The 15,441-nt window shown below is 43.7% G+C and overlaps 1 protein-coding gene across 1 annotated transcript; it reads right to left on the reverse strand.

Annotated features, from left to right (window-relative positions):
* Positions 1-222: 222 nt before the first annotated feature.
* Positions 223-1,548, reverse strand: LOC147610958 (uncharacterized). Its single transcript, XM_086785314.1, has 4 exons — positions 1,423-1,548; positions 686-1,166; positions 442-644; positions 223-276 (listed from the first exon to the last, which is right to left on the reverse strand). Exons 1-4 carry the CDS (start codon positions 1,546-1,548, stop codon positions 223-225), a joined length of 864 nt encoding a protein of 287 aa, XP_086641440.1.
* Between the last annotated feature and the right edge of the window lie 13,893 nt (positions 1,549-15,441).

Genomic DNA, 15,441 nt, shown 5'->3' on the forward strand with positions numbered 1-15,441 from the left:
GAGCTGAGATCACCAGTCTCTCTCTCTCTCTCTCCCTCTCTCTCATTATCGTCAGCAAAATCACACCATAGAAATGCTCATCACCCCTTCTCCTCCACAGAACAGCCCAAAGCCCACTGAGATGGCATACCTACTGCCTTTCTTAGATTCATAACAAGGCCCTAGGGGTTCATGTCTTGCTGCCATCACTAGTAGCAACAGAGACAGACCAGTGATGCTCCACTACCAACCTTTCTCTTCCACAGTACAGCCCAAGCTAGCTGAGGCTGCATATACCTGCAGCAAAAAATGGGTTCATGTCTCAGACCATAGAAATGCTCCACCACCTCTTCTTTTCCGCAGTACAGCCCAAGCTTGCTGAGCTCGTTTACATGCAGCCTTTCTGAGTGTCTTTCTACCTTGCACTTTTCTGCAAAAATGGTGGTCTTTACCCGTGTGTACGAGATCCTCATTCACAATGTGGTAACAGTCAAGTACACTCGTAGGCATACTCATGCCCTTATTGTGTATGCCATCCTCATTCACTATGCTGCAACGTTGCACCCTTACATCATGCTTATGCATACTCATTGTACGACTCGTCTCATCAAACCTTGGAAACTGCTTTGAGTTCTCCTCTTCGATGCAGCATGTTTGGTCAGAGTCTGGCAAGGGTTGATATCCACATGAGAAGAACTCAGATTACCCTTCATGGAGGTAGGGTTGACAAACTCCACAGACACTTTTAACTCGGAAAAGCAGCTATGGAGTGAGTACGACACAAAGAAGACGTCTTTTCCTATCAACGCTGGCTTCACTTGACCATTTTCACCCTCTTCCCGACAAACATTCAGCCCATTGATAGGTGTCTTTGAAGAATGCAAGAAACCATACTCCAGTCCTGCTTTGGCCTTGGCATATGTATTGCCAAAACAGCTATCACTTTTACTAGTCCCAAGTGTTCCATTCAGACATGAGTTGGAAGAGTGAGCCTTAGTGGAAAGACACCATAGTCCACTAGGAAGGACTGCTATTGTTGGCTTTATTTCATTCAGCATGCGAAATGTCTCATGCGAGATACTGTACCGTGGAACTGCGCGGATTCTGGTGGCAGTTGTATCAGTTATGAAAAATTCCGAAATCCCAAGAAGTCGCATGGTTTGTAGACGCTCTGGCAAAATCCAAATCTGTCAAAAAAGAACGCTTTTAGAACTACTAGAATTAAATCCTGGAACAAACGAGTGGATGAGTTCACCATCTACAGAACTTTAGGTCGGTTATAGACAAGACAAGGATGCACCCGTTGGCATGGGCCCAACCTGGCTGCCCATTCATGACGAATGAGCAATCTTGCCCATCCAACCACCCACCGGTGGGATAGATGGGGACATTTGTGTAACCAGCCTCAGGTTATGCATTTTGTGTGAAAATAAGAATATGCACCTTTGTTTTCAAAGCTTTTGCTATCGAAATCAAAAGCTCTTCCTTGCCCAGCATATCAACTCCAACGAGTACATCATAACCCTCGTGGCTGGTGATTATATCAACAACCTGGAACCTTTCATTCATATCCACATTGTGAGATTATGGATATCCAAGAAGTTATCACTTGAACTATCCCAATGAACCCTAAACCCTAAAACATCTCCCCAAAAAAAAAAACGAAACCCAAACGCAAACCCGTGTGGTGGAGCGGAAAGAAATTTTTTATTTGAAAAAAATTTGAAAATAAAAAACCCCCAATTGACCCTGACCCGGCCTCGATCTTTTGATATATATATATATATATAGGAGAGTGAGCCTCCATAGCTTTCTTTCAAGTGAAAGCTTAAGGGGAGTGAATCCCTATATCTAGTCTATCCCCCAAGGAGTGGAGTGGGCATGTGGGACAAAGCCTTCACCTTTCCCCCCAAAGGCACCCTTGGACTTTCAAATTTAGGCCTCACACCTACACACAAATAGAGTGTTCTGAGGACCACAGGAGCTCCGGATAGGCGAACACTGTGTTGTAAAGCACGCTAGGACCCCTTGAACGATACGCTCGTCTTGAGCTATCACACACCTTAGTCCAGTTTTGACCATAAGTAAGGGAGTAAAAACAAGTTGAAAACACGACAAAAACAAGTAAAAACGAGGTGCGAAACACCTGAGAAACCACTTGTGTGGGCTTCAAGGGTAGTTACCAACGCCCGTAAGGTACCCACGTCACCTGCATCTATGCTCTGGTCAGGTGCTAGAGTCTGAGCAACTAGAAAGCGTTTCAGTTTACGCAGGCTCACACCATCCCTCCACGTTATCATCTTGGCCTTCACAAGGAAGTGCAACACCCAAGATCCACGAATAGCGGCTAGTGACTCGTCCTCTGACTCTGAAGTCATGGAAGGGCACCCTACCAAGAACTCTGAGGAAGCAAGCCAAAACATGCCAGTTTGGGCTCCACAACCCGGATCTAGCATGTTTAGTCGTCTAATAGAGACTTTTAGTAGATCTACGCGCTCTGAACCTGCGACAAGTGAAGTAAACGAAGGAGGAGGGGAAGTAGATTCGCCATTCACATCTCATGTAGACCCTGCCCTACCAAAGAGTGTCCATGTGGATATTCTATCCACTTCATTTAATGAAGGCCCTACCAAAGAGTGTCCATGTGGATATTCTATCCACTTCATTTAATGAAGGCCCTACTGAGCTACCACCTTCTGACGCTCTTCCCAAAGTAGAGGTCCCTAGAAGTCAATCCATAAGAAGTGACATTGCATCCACTTAAAGAGAACCTTTTGGCACGCCAAGTTTAGATGTGATATTTCTCAATGAAAATTGGGAATATGACCTACACACGGAGACTTTGACTGACCTATACACGGGTTACACATACCATGTAGGTTGGTTAGAAGTCCTACAATCTACATCTAGTGCCACCAATCTAGATGAACAATAACAAATTATATGTGAAGTTATCCATAGAATTATCCAATTCGAGAGGCAGGATAGGGGAGTGAACCTAGTTTCCACTGGCCCTATGAGATTTTTGGATACGGGTAAGGCTAAACAACTAACCCTGTCACAATTGGAGACTCCCTCGGTGAGTCCCGTAGATCCTTCGTATGTTGTTTCGCTGGAGTCTCAATGCAGGTTGAGCTCACGAGCAGTAACTTTAGCTTTCCAGCCATTAGGACCTTAATGGAGTCTTCTTGGGCCCTTTTATTTGGCAGTTTAAAGGAGTCAAACCTTTTCTCTTAGGAAGAAACGTTTTCTAATTTGAAGCTTCAAAACGACTACTTTATTCGAATTTGAATTTTGGAGGGAAAATGGAATTTAAAATCTAGCGGATAAAACCATATCATGTAACATATCTATGGAAAGCTCTTGATGCGTAGATCACGGATCTGTAATCTCCGCTCAAATCGGAGCTTGTATGTAGAAGTTATGGAGGTCCGAAAATTGTAAAATTGTCTCCCCCCCTTTTTTGGGGGGAAAAGTGCACCCTTTGACCACTCTTACACCTCTCTTAATCACCAATGGTTTTTGCTTACATGGCGGACTCCTATTTGTCAAAAAGTTAAACGTTTCACGTTTCCACCATAACCTCATGGCAAATTAAAGGGCCCAAAAAGACTCCATTGAGTTCCTAATGTTTGGCTCAACTTTCCATTAGGGAATCCACAATGCCTACTCCGATGATGAGCATGACGAAAAGTGCACCCGTTACCACTGTAGTTAGTACAACATCGCTACCTAGTGGTACAGTACCTACAACAGTGCGTACCAACGCATATCGGCCATATGTACCTATCGCTACTCATGCTCATGTAGCTCCTACGCCTCCTGTTATGTCAATAGCGTATGCTCCATGAATGCCTTATTGGAACCCTTATCCAAGAGGAGCTATGCCTAGTCACATATCATATCCTACGTCAGCTGCATACATATCAAGACCAACGCCAACTCCTATCAAAACCAGGCCATCCTAGAAATGCCTCCACTAGCTATGCCTACTCACCTAGGTGATCTAGCAGTGTTTTCTCAAACGATCAGACGATCTATTCCAAAAAACATGCGTGGCATGCCTGAGAGAGCCTAGAAGCAAGGCGGTACAAGTTGCCAAGCTCACTCAGAACTTCAGTGGTAACGAAGATGTTACGAAGCACATTGAAGTTTTTGAACACGTGTATGATTCCTTGGAAGAGCACAACGAGCTACATAAATGTAAAGCCTTAGGCTTAACCTTGAGTGGAAAAGCCGGAGATTGGTATCGAACTTTAAGGGTTGAAGAGCGTACTCACTATCCCACTCTCAAGAGATTATTCTTGAAAGAATACATACGTGAGGGTGTGCTTTGGGGAGTAGCATCTCAACTCCAAAAAGCTGAACGCGAGGAAGGAGAGTCAGTGTGAGAGACTTTATTAGTCGACTAAAGCATCTAAATTCTCACTGTACTCCCGATGAGCGCTTCAATAACAACCAACTTCTTAATAGATTCATCTGAGGATTGCGCCACGAGGACATATACAATGGCCTAGTCATTAGAGGTCTTACGACGTGGGAAGCAGTCACTGCCAATGCAATCCAGTTAGAAGACAACTTGATGATTGCAGGTAAAAAGGTGTCTTCGGAGACAAAGTCTATTAGTTCGCAAGTATCTGGGCATGAACCAATGACTGTAAAAACCTATTGCCAAGGAGCCCAAGATATCCAAAATGTCTAGCTGACCTTACTAAGGCTCTCCAAGAATACTTTAGGGGTAATCGAGCTCCTCAAAATAGCCATATGTACCCAAGAAGAGAGCAACAATGGTGTTTAGTTTACTAAGGACCACATAGCACGAGTGAATGTCCCACATTCACAGTTAAATTCAATGGGACTTGCAATACATGTGGTAAGTATGGCCATCAATCTAAGGATTGTCTAGTGCTTAAGCATATGTTAGCAAATCAGGCACCACTAGCCTGGTCAAACACACCTCAAGTACCCGCACTGATGCCTGCACCACCTGTCGAGCAACCGTCACAACACATAGTTCCAAGGAACCCAAATCTAGTCCAACAGCCTGTGCCATTACCACCGCCAGTGCTAGGACCACAACCTCCACATCCAAGGATTACTCCTATAAACCAGATGGGTTGTGAGTCACATAGTGCGTGTGGGGATTATGAAGAGGATATACACCCCACTGTTCCATATGGGATTGATATGTTTGAAATGACTCCCCACAGTACTACATGGAGGATCATTTTTGGCAAGTCAAGCATGTATATCAAGCGGCTGCTCTCGCCAAGCATTTTTGGCAAGTCAAGCATGTATATCAAGCGACTGCTCTCGTCACACAAGAGGGCAAAACCTTAATACCTTGGCGAGGAGACCACCACTTCAATGCTACGATTGTGGTGGACTGCATCATGTAGCGGAGTGCCCTAATAGGCTACATAAGATCGCTACTCAAATGCAACAAAATAAAGGGAGCATGTCGGGATTGTCGGTACTTACATGTAATCGTTGTGGCATAGATCATTTGATTGCTCAATCTCCACATAATCCGAGTGCACCCAAGATTATGCCATTGAATTTGGTTGAGATCACCAATGAGGCACTAGGAAGAACCACATCTATTGTACCCGCGAATGTAGTCACACGGTCAATGCTTCAAAATCAAAACTACATTCTTGAAGAGAGGGATACTGCATCAATTGCTCAAGCAAAGAAAAAGAAAACGTGACAGAAGAGATCGCTTAATGCCACAAGCTCCAAACCTAGTTCAAAGACTAATATAGGAACAGGAGACGACCCCGTGTATATGAATGATCCTGAAGATGATTTTGATTCAATAGAAACCATGGGGACCAAAGCCACTACTTTAAGGGAGGAACCCACTTGGGAGCTGAATAAAGGAGAATCAAGCGAATACATAAATCAAGGGAAACAAAAGGAAACTCCTCCGGCCCCACAACCAAGTCAGCTAATGCCCTCTTGGCTACCAGACTGACTGAGACTCCCAAAGACAAGTCACGTGGGCCAAAAACCCTCAAGAGAAAGATTGGAACCTACCCAAACCTAGTAGAGGAGATTGAACGAGTGCAACACTTAAGGGGTTTGGTGGAAGAAACACAAAGAGAACTAGAGCCAGACCCTGCAAAAATTAAGATTCCAGACACAGTGTTTCCCACACAAGGTCAACCTCATAGGAGCCATAAACCGTTAGCTATACCTAGTATCATTCGAGAAGAAAGTGAGGATAGGACATCAGGAAGTGGGCAGACACCCTTCTTGCTTGAAAGAATGTTTAGTGAGGGAATGCTTGACCCCATCGAAGAGGAAGCGATTCCATCTTCACCAGCCCCTAGTCAGGGGCCGATATCTCGAAAAGTACCGTTGAATGTGTCCAAACTAATGGATTTCATGTCCTCTGAAATCTAAACCACGATCATATCCAAGTTATACGGAGATGCTGAGCTATTCTTAGCTCTTCGGGCATTTCTCAATGTGAAGGCGGGGTTACCACAATTTGCGAATATGGATAGACCCGACACGCTTCAACTTCAGGAGGAACATTTGGATCTACAGCCCAACCTAGATGGGGACTCGGTCATTGAAATACCTGTTAACAAGTTTGGATAGTACTTTGAAGGTGACGAATCTAATGCAACCCTCCCCATTACTACCAAGGGATTAACTATAAAGGGAATCCTTGATGGTTATGACTAAAAACTATTGGGAATCTATGGGAAGACCTCACCTAGAAGTCACAAACATAGTGGTTAAGATGGCAAATGGAACTATAGCTAAACCTATTGGAATGCTAAGGGACCTTAAGATCAAGGTTATGGGATACAAGGTAAGACATACCTTCATTGTAATGGATTTTTCTAAGCATCCTATGTCATATCAAATGATCTTAGGACATCCCTTCATGAGGGAAGCACAAATGATGCATGAGTGGTCAAAAAATCATGTCTATCTACAATTCTAGGACTCTGTCATTCGAGTTGATCTTGAGAATGGTCGCGCGCATCCTTTAGGAAGCAAGGTTATCATCGATAATCGATCGGATACCACTATTCACTCAGTCCCATTAAAGTATTGCTATACATGCAAAAAAGAGACTGATGATGGGAAAGATTCTCCTTATATGGATGTCCTACCGGGCATGACTGAGTCGGATAACGTGGATTGGGTACACCTAGCGGCAACCATAAACACATGGGAAAATAGAGGCACAAGTTGGGTAATGCCTGAGGAGAAAGATATGCCACCATTTGTGCCAGTAAACATGATAGGTGTTATGCACTTGACTCCTGATGGCAAGAAAGTGGCAAACTCCCTTGACACTGAAAGAAGCGAAGACTCTGACCAATGCGACTCTGAGTCTGAATCTCTGAGCCTGATAGGGGGTATGAATCGAATATTCACCCAAGTGTGGAGGCCAAGGCCTAGGACAGTAACCTCTTGCAGTTCATCCGAGAGTGAGGGGGACACAAGTGAAGATCGATCAAGTGAGTCCAAATCTGATATAAACAAAAATCAAAAACTAGGTAAAAAGAAGACGAGACATAAGCGACAACGCTATGAAGCTAATGTACGAACTACAATAAACAAAGAGAGATCCACTGCAGAATGGCTTAGTTATGTAGGAGCATATGACGCTCATTGGAAGTTAGCGGATAATTGGGGACAATACCTCCAAAGTGTCATGTGGTGTATTCCACAACCTCATGACATCGCCTAATTAGGAATCGAAGAGAAGCCGAAACTAAGTCGTACTACGAGAAGGCGTCAAAAACAAGAGTTAGCTCAACAACAAAAGGATGCGGAATTAAAAGAAAAAAGCATGGCACAAAAAGAATCGGTAGACTTACACCCCGCACCCGAGCATTTTAAATCATTTACCATGGGGGAACGTAAAGTCGTCTACACAAAATCCCAACGAACGCCTACCAATGGGAGTAGCGGTGTCTATGATGGCCTGGCGGTAGTTAAGGAGATAGAACTAACAGATCCAGGTGAGGAGTCTAACCCAATTTTTATTGCTCAAGACCTCACCGATGGGAGTAGCGGTGTCTACGATGGCCTGGCGGTAGTTAAGGAGATAGAACTAGCAGATCCAGGTGAGGAGTCTAACCCAGTTTTTATTGCTCAAGACCTCACCGATGGAGGAAGCTACACTTAAGAGGCTTCTAAATAATTCAAGGACATATTTGCTTGGACATACCATGATATGAAGGGTGTTCCACCCTCTGTGGTGCAAGACACAATTTCAATGATTAGCACTGCTAAACCAGTCTAGCAACGTCCCTACCCAATGAATCCTAAGTATGCAAAGATTGTACAAGAGGAAATTGAAAAGCTTATAAAATGTGGATGCATACACCCTATTGAGCACTCAGAATGGGTGTTTCTCCGATAGTCATTGTACCAAAGAAGAATGGGAAACTCAGAGTGTGCGTTGATCTCAAAAAGGTTAATGCAACCACCAGAAGAGATCATTACCCCTTTTGCCGTATTCTGAACATGTGCTTGAAAGAGTTACAAGTAAGGAGGCTTATAGCTTTTTAGATGGGTACTCTGGTTAATCAGATCACAATTGCAGTAGAGGACCAAGCTAAAATGGCTTTTATAATGGAGTTTGGAGTGTTTGCCTTTCGCATCATGTCCTTTGGCTTAACCAATGCACCTGCAACATTCCAACGATTGATAAACACAGCCTTTAAGGAATATCTAAGGGACTTTTGTGAAGCTTTCTTAGATGATCTTTGTGTTCATTCCTCTTGGGAGACGAGCACTTGATGTGTTTACGAAAGATATTTGAAAGGTGTAGATTATATCGCATCTCATTAAATCCTTTCAAATGCCAATTCTGGGTTAAACACGGAGTTATTCTAGGGCATATAGTGTCCAAAAATGGAATTTCCACTGACGAAAGTAAAATCAAGGTCATTCTAGAATTGCCCCCACCCACCAACTATAAGGGAGTCCAACGGTTTATGGGCCATGTTGGTTATTATCAAAGGTTTATTTTATTCTTCGCTTGCTGAGATAGTACGACCATTGTACAATCTTCTCATCGAGTTCATTTGGACCGAAGATTGTGACCGTGCATATGAGCTATTAAAGAAGGCCTTGGCAAGTGCTCCAATCTTGTGAATGCTGCCTAACTGGGATTTAATCTTCCATGTGCATATTGATGCATCAAACTTTGCTATTGGGTGTGTAATAACTCAACCTGGAGAACATAAACTAGACTACCCCATTAGCTTTGCCAGTCCGCCAAGCTGAACGATGCTGAAATGAACTACACCACTACGGAGCGAGAAGGGTTGGCAATGATATATTCAATAAAGAAATTTCGTTATTAACTTCTTGCCACCAAGTTTGTTTTCTATGTGGATCATCAAGCATTGTTGTATCTGGTGAATAAACCATGCTCCATAGGAAGAATCACACGATGGTTATTTATTCTTCTTGAGTTTGATTTCACTGTTGTTGTGAGACCTGGCAAAAAACATGTCATGGCTGATCATTTGTCTCGCATACCTACTAATGGTGAAGCTCCTACGGGAGTTGAGGATGACTTACTTGACACTTCCTTGTTCATGGTGGAGACAATTATGCCTGAATGGAGTGAGAAGATTGTTAACTTTTTGGTTAACGGCTTTCCACCCAAAGAGCTTCGTAAAGATCTAGCTCGAAATCTGATCAAGGAATGCAAACCCTATTGCCTGATGGCTGGGACTCTTTATAAAAGAGGAAAGGATGACGTTCTTAGGCGTTGTGCCCGAGAGGATGAGTATCTATACATTTTGCAAGAGGCACATATGGGCGTAGCCGGTGGTCACTTCTCAGGAGACTTAACTGCGCAAAAGATCTTACAATCAGGGTATTGGTGGCCCACTATGTTTCAAGATGCATCACTTTTGTGAAGGGTTGCGAGATGAATGCCAATGCTACAAGAAACCCCAGTGGAAAGATCAGATGCCCCTACATCCAATTAAAGTAAACCAACCATTTGAAAAGTGGGGTTTAGACTTTGTAGGTCCAATTAGCCCAGTGGCCCGCAACACACAATCTCGCTATATTATTGTGGCCCTACTAACTATGTGACCAAATGGGCTGAAACTAGAGCGACACGTAAGGCAGATGCAAGGACAACATGCAAGTTTCTCTTTAAAAATATAATCACATGCTTCAGTTGTCCTTTTGAACTTATGAGTGACAATGGTATGCATTTTATAAATGAAGTGATTAAGGAGCTCACAACAAATTTCATGATATCCCATTATAAATCTACCCCTTATTATTATCCGCAAGAAGCGAATGGCCAAGCCGAGAGTACCAACAAGACCTTAATCTCTATTTTGACAAAGACTATTGAGGCTCATCGCACGGATTGGAATCTAAAGCTTACATCAACTTTATGGGCCTATCGTAGGGTTGTTGCAAGTTCAGGATATCTAGTTTTGTCCAGTTTATGCTGGACTTGGACAATGCTTGGAGAGAAAATTTGGGGAGGTAGGGTACTTCAAATGAGATCAAGAAACTAATAGAAAATACACATGCACTAAAATTGACCCAATCAAACTTAAATTAATATAAATTAGTCTAATTAATGAAAATTTATCAAAAGTATGTTGAAACGATAAAAATTTGATCTTTTCATACTTAGAGTGATCCAAATTTTTTTCCATAGATGCACCATTACAAGTACGCTAGTCCCTATAGGTTTTAGATAATTTACTTTAGAAATGTAATTTTACTAATTAGATTATTAATATTTGCAGGATTTCTGATAACCTGGAAGAATTTTGGAAAAGATATCGTTAAAAATCCAACCATTGGATTTGAAATTTTGACAAACCACCACATTCTACTCATGTCTCTTTATCTAACACTCTTTTGATCTACACGATGTCGTGACATGTGCGGTATCGCTGGGCAAGTGCAAGACTTCTGGCTGTGAGAGTAGCTTCAAATCCCAGCAAGGAAACAAAACATATAACTCTTCAAGGGGCACCACCAGCAGAAGCTGGAACCATAATATTTACATACCAAATCTCAGCGAGATATATGAGTTGTACCAAAAACCATCATAAACATCATGGTTCAAACCAAAATCCAAGGTTGATAACATTATAACATGTAGATCCTCACGGTTCCTTCGTGAACACCATGTTGCTGCTCTGCATCTCTTTGGCCATCTACTCTTCACGCGCTCCTCTTCATGCATTTGCTTTCAAGGCTCTCATACTCAGCACCATCACAGCAAAAAACACTCTCTGGTTTCTTGTTACAGAAGAGTCCCTCCACGATATCCACAACCACACGCTTAGCTGCTCCTTGCCACTACTCTCTTGCTTCAACTCCTCTGGCCACTTCAGCGCAACCTGCAGAATCACCCGAGAGCTTCCACTCTCACCACTTCTTGTACCCAAGGCGGCCTTTAATCCCTCCTTCAGCTCTTCATCTGCACCTATGGCTGCACTCCACGTCCTTGTTGCCTTCCTGCAGCTCCAGTGCTTCACACAGGCGGAGCTCCTTCGCCTCTGGTCGCCTTCCCTCTTCGCACTTGCAGCTGCACTCCCCAGCGACTCTTCCTCTATCACAAGGCCGCTACTGTCTTCCGCACCAGCCAGCCTTGCTATACAAGGCGACCACCTCTTCCAGCGCTTTTGCTTTTGGTCCCGCCGAATCCCAGCCGGCTCTGCCCACACCAGCTTCTTCTTTTTTGTAGTAGCTGCTTCCCAGAGCCCCCTACTCCCAACTTCACACTGCGAACCCTTTTTTCACCCGGCCTGCCGACTGGACTTCTTCGCCAATCTTCTCTTCACGTGCTGGCGAAGCAACGCTGGCATCCAAACAAGTATCCATGTGGCTATTGTTTTATTGGCACATTAATCATTATTTTTTTATTTAAAAAACCTAAGAGATGGCCACATGTACACAGGCACAGGGACTTCTGCTAGCCCTCGGAATATCATGTACAATGTGGCACTTAATCCCATGCATCTGGATTTGCATTTAGTGGCCTCACATGCATGGTTTCACACCATAGACGTGCCATGGCACGACATCCACCCCCTCTAAACCTGCACAGTCTCCGGTATGTGCCAAGTCATCATCAAGATCCACATATATCTGAATGTCATCTTCATACATTAATCAGCAAAGAAGAACCTGTCATCTGGCCAACCCCATGTTTGGAACACTTTAAAGTGTTTCAAACCAAGCTTTGGTATCCATAAATATCAAACAAGTAAAAAAAACAAAGCCTTCCTGATTATCCACCATTGTTCTGCATTCAATCCCCGAATACATTTGTCATGGTTGCCAACAATCCATATACCACAATCAAATACCCATTTGCATTCCACATGAGCCTGCTCCATTGACTTATAATATATCCTTGGTTCAAATACACATAATGGCATCATAGCAAGCCATTCATCACATTGTGCTCTTTTGCATATTACCTCCTCATCTATCTTCACCACCAATATGCTGTCAAAGCCTTTACATGCTTCACATGCATCTATGCAAACTGGTGCAAGAAAATCAAGTTGTGATGCTACATCAAAATGTCCCGGTCCATCAATAGCATAAACATCAGAAGCATCATCTTTGCCATGTAAACAAAACACATCTCTAGCATCATCATCAAGAGTGCAAGAAGCCTCATTCATAGATTGTTGGTTACCAATGTTTGCAAATAGAAACTCATCATCATCAAACAGCTGAGCCATCCCAAGATCCTCACTGTCTTGAGCAATAGACTCATCCACATAAACATTAACTTCACTAAACTGATCCTCTAACAAAACCTCCTTGTCTTGAAAGAGAAACTCCAAACAAAAACCACCATCTGCAAAGCAAACATCCTCTGAAACAACATTCGTATGACTTCCGGTCACATATGCACTATCCTCCATAAAATCATTAGCAACATGCATTTCATCAACACCTTGAACACTATCAAACAAACATGGTAAAGCATTCATATAAGCATCATAACCATCATCCATGGCATCTCCTTCGTCATTTTCCCTCTTACGCTTTTCCTCTACCTATGCCTCATTATTCTGGCATTTTGTAATGTAGGCATGAACAGATTGAGAATCCACAGGTTCTTCCCAGCCAATCTCAAGACATATACAGTCTCCTGCCTCATGCAAAGCCTGCTTAGACACCTTCTCTGACGCAATTAGCTCCATTGTTGATGGCCAAAAATCTTCATTCTCATAGTCTTCATCCTTCTCAGATTCCTGCTTTGATTGACCGGCCTTTAACCCATAGGTTGCTGCCTCAATCATAGAGATGGCATGGCTGGCAGCCATATCTTCAACCAACTTTTTCATCCCTCCTTTCCCAAAGTTTGTGCTTAACGGAAGACCAGTCTCTGTAAGGTGGATTTTTCCATCTTTGAAAAATACAAGTTGGTTTCTGAGGGCTTCCTTATAGCTGGCACAGTCTTTTTTTGCATGTTTTGGGTCATCACACCATATGCATCTGAATGTAAACCCTTCCTTGCTTTGAAGCTTTTGCATAGAAGCCTGCCCTAATGGTAGCCCTTTTTCCTCAATCCTGGACATCTTCAATTTTAGGTCTCGTATGCCCTTAATAAGCTCATCCATCGGCCCTTCTACCTTTGGGATTGCAGCAGCAGCAGGTTTTGGTAGATTCTCAGGGGAAACAGTTATAGGAGTTGCCGAGCTCATGACCATTTTATCCCTCCTTCGCTGCCGCTTTTCTAGCATGGTGACCGCATCCTCGACATCATTCCAATCATTCTTTAGCCCCTGCTCTGTATCCTTATCCTCAAGGAGAATTTCTAGTTTTTCTTGGAGATCTTTCCCAGCTGCTTGTAAGAAGAGCTCTGTTTTTTCCCTGTCTAAGGTTGTGCGCTCTATCCTCGAGAGCTGGGCATAGCGCTTCTCAAACTCTCTTAGCAACTCTGTGGTAGAAATTCCAATTTTGGGTTTTGTAACCCACTTCAAGAAAGTTCGCTTGGTCACCCGCTCAGAATCCTCCATGAAATAATCATCCTTCAAAGCAAGCTTGAACTCCTCCCAATTTCTGCCACCATGTGCTGCCTATATTCCTCTTATGCACTCTCTTAATTCGGGAACACATACCAGCTCAAAGCTTCGAACCATATCCTCCTCAGTCACCCTGTTTAGCTCCATTTCCTTTGTGTAATTGTGCAGGTACTTTGTGATGTCTTTACCATCAAATTGATCCACCTTTTTCACGATTGACCGCAGTGCTTTAGTCGTGGAAATTTGCCCCCTCTCAATTGCTTGCCTGCTGTTGCATATACATAGTAAACATCTGAAACATTTGCATAACCCCAGGGTCAAAACGAACCCCCTGTCCCTTAGGATTCTCAGCCATAGCTTGCACCGTGTATTTCACCACTAACTCTCACCCCAGCAGTTTCACGTCGGGTTCACCAAAGCTGTCGTGACGTGGGCGGTATCGCTGGGCAAGTGCGAGACTTCTGGCTGTGAGAGTAGCTTCAAATCCCAGCAAGGAAACAAAACATATAACTCTTCAAGGGGCACCACCAGCAGAAGATGGAACCATAATATTTACATACCAAATATCAGCGAGATATATGAGTTGTACCAAAAACCATCATAAACATCATGGTTCAAACCAAAATCCAAGGTTGATAACATTATAACATGTAGATCCTCACGGTTCCTTCGTGAACACCATGTTGCTGCTCTGCATCTCTTTGGCCATCTACTCTTCACGCGCTCCTCTTCATACATTTGCTTTCAAGGCTCTCATACTCAGCACCATCACAGCAAAAAACACTCTCTAGTTTCTTGTTACAGAAGAGTCCCTCCACGATATCCACAGCCACACGCTTAGCTGCTCCCTGCCACTACTCTCTTGCTTCAGCTCCTCTGGCCACTTCAACGCAACCTGCAGAATCACCCGAGAGCTTCCACTCTCACCACTTCTTGTACCCAAGGCAGCCTTTAATCCCTCCTTCAGCTCTTCATCTGCACCTATGGCTGCGCTCCACGTCCTCGTTGCCTTCCTGCTGCAACTCCAGTGCTTCACACAGGCGGATCTCCTTCGCCTCTGGTCGCCTTCCCCCTTCGCACTTGCAGCTGCACTCCCTAGCGACTCTTCCTCTGTCACAAGGCCGCTACTGTCTTCCGCTTTATCACCAGCCAGCCTTGCTATACAAGGCGACCACCTTTTCCAGCGCTTTCGCTTCTAGTCCCGCCGAATCCCAGCCGGCTCTGCCCACACCAGCTTCTTCTTTTCTGTAGCTGCTTCCCAGAGCCCCCTGCTCCCAACTTCACACAGCGAACCCTTTTTTCACCCGGCCTGCCAACTGGACTTCTTCGCCAACCTTCTCTTCACGTGCTTGGCAAAGCAGTGCTGGCATCCAAACAAGTATCCATGTGGCTATTGTTTTATTGGCACATTAATCATTATTTTTTTATTTAAAAAACCTAAGAG

The sequence above is a fragment of the Cibotium barometz genome, chromosome 48, assembly GCF_041138505.1.
Source record: "Cibotium barometz isolate CiBa-2024 chromosome 48, ASM4113850v1, whole genome shotgun sequence".
Taxonomy (NCBI): Eukaryota; Viridiplantae; Streptophyta; class Polypodiopsida; order Cyatheales; family Cibotiaceae; genus Cibotium; species Cibotium barometz.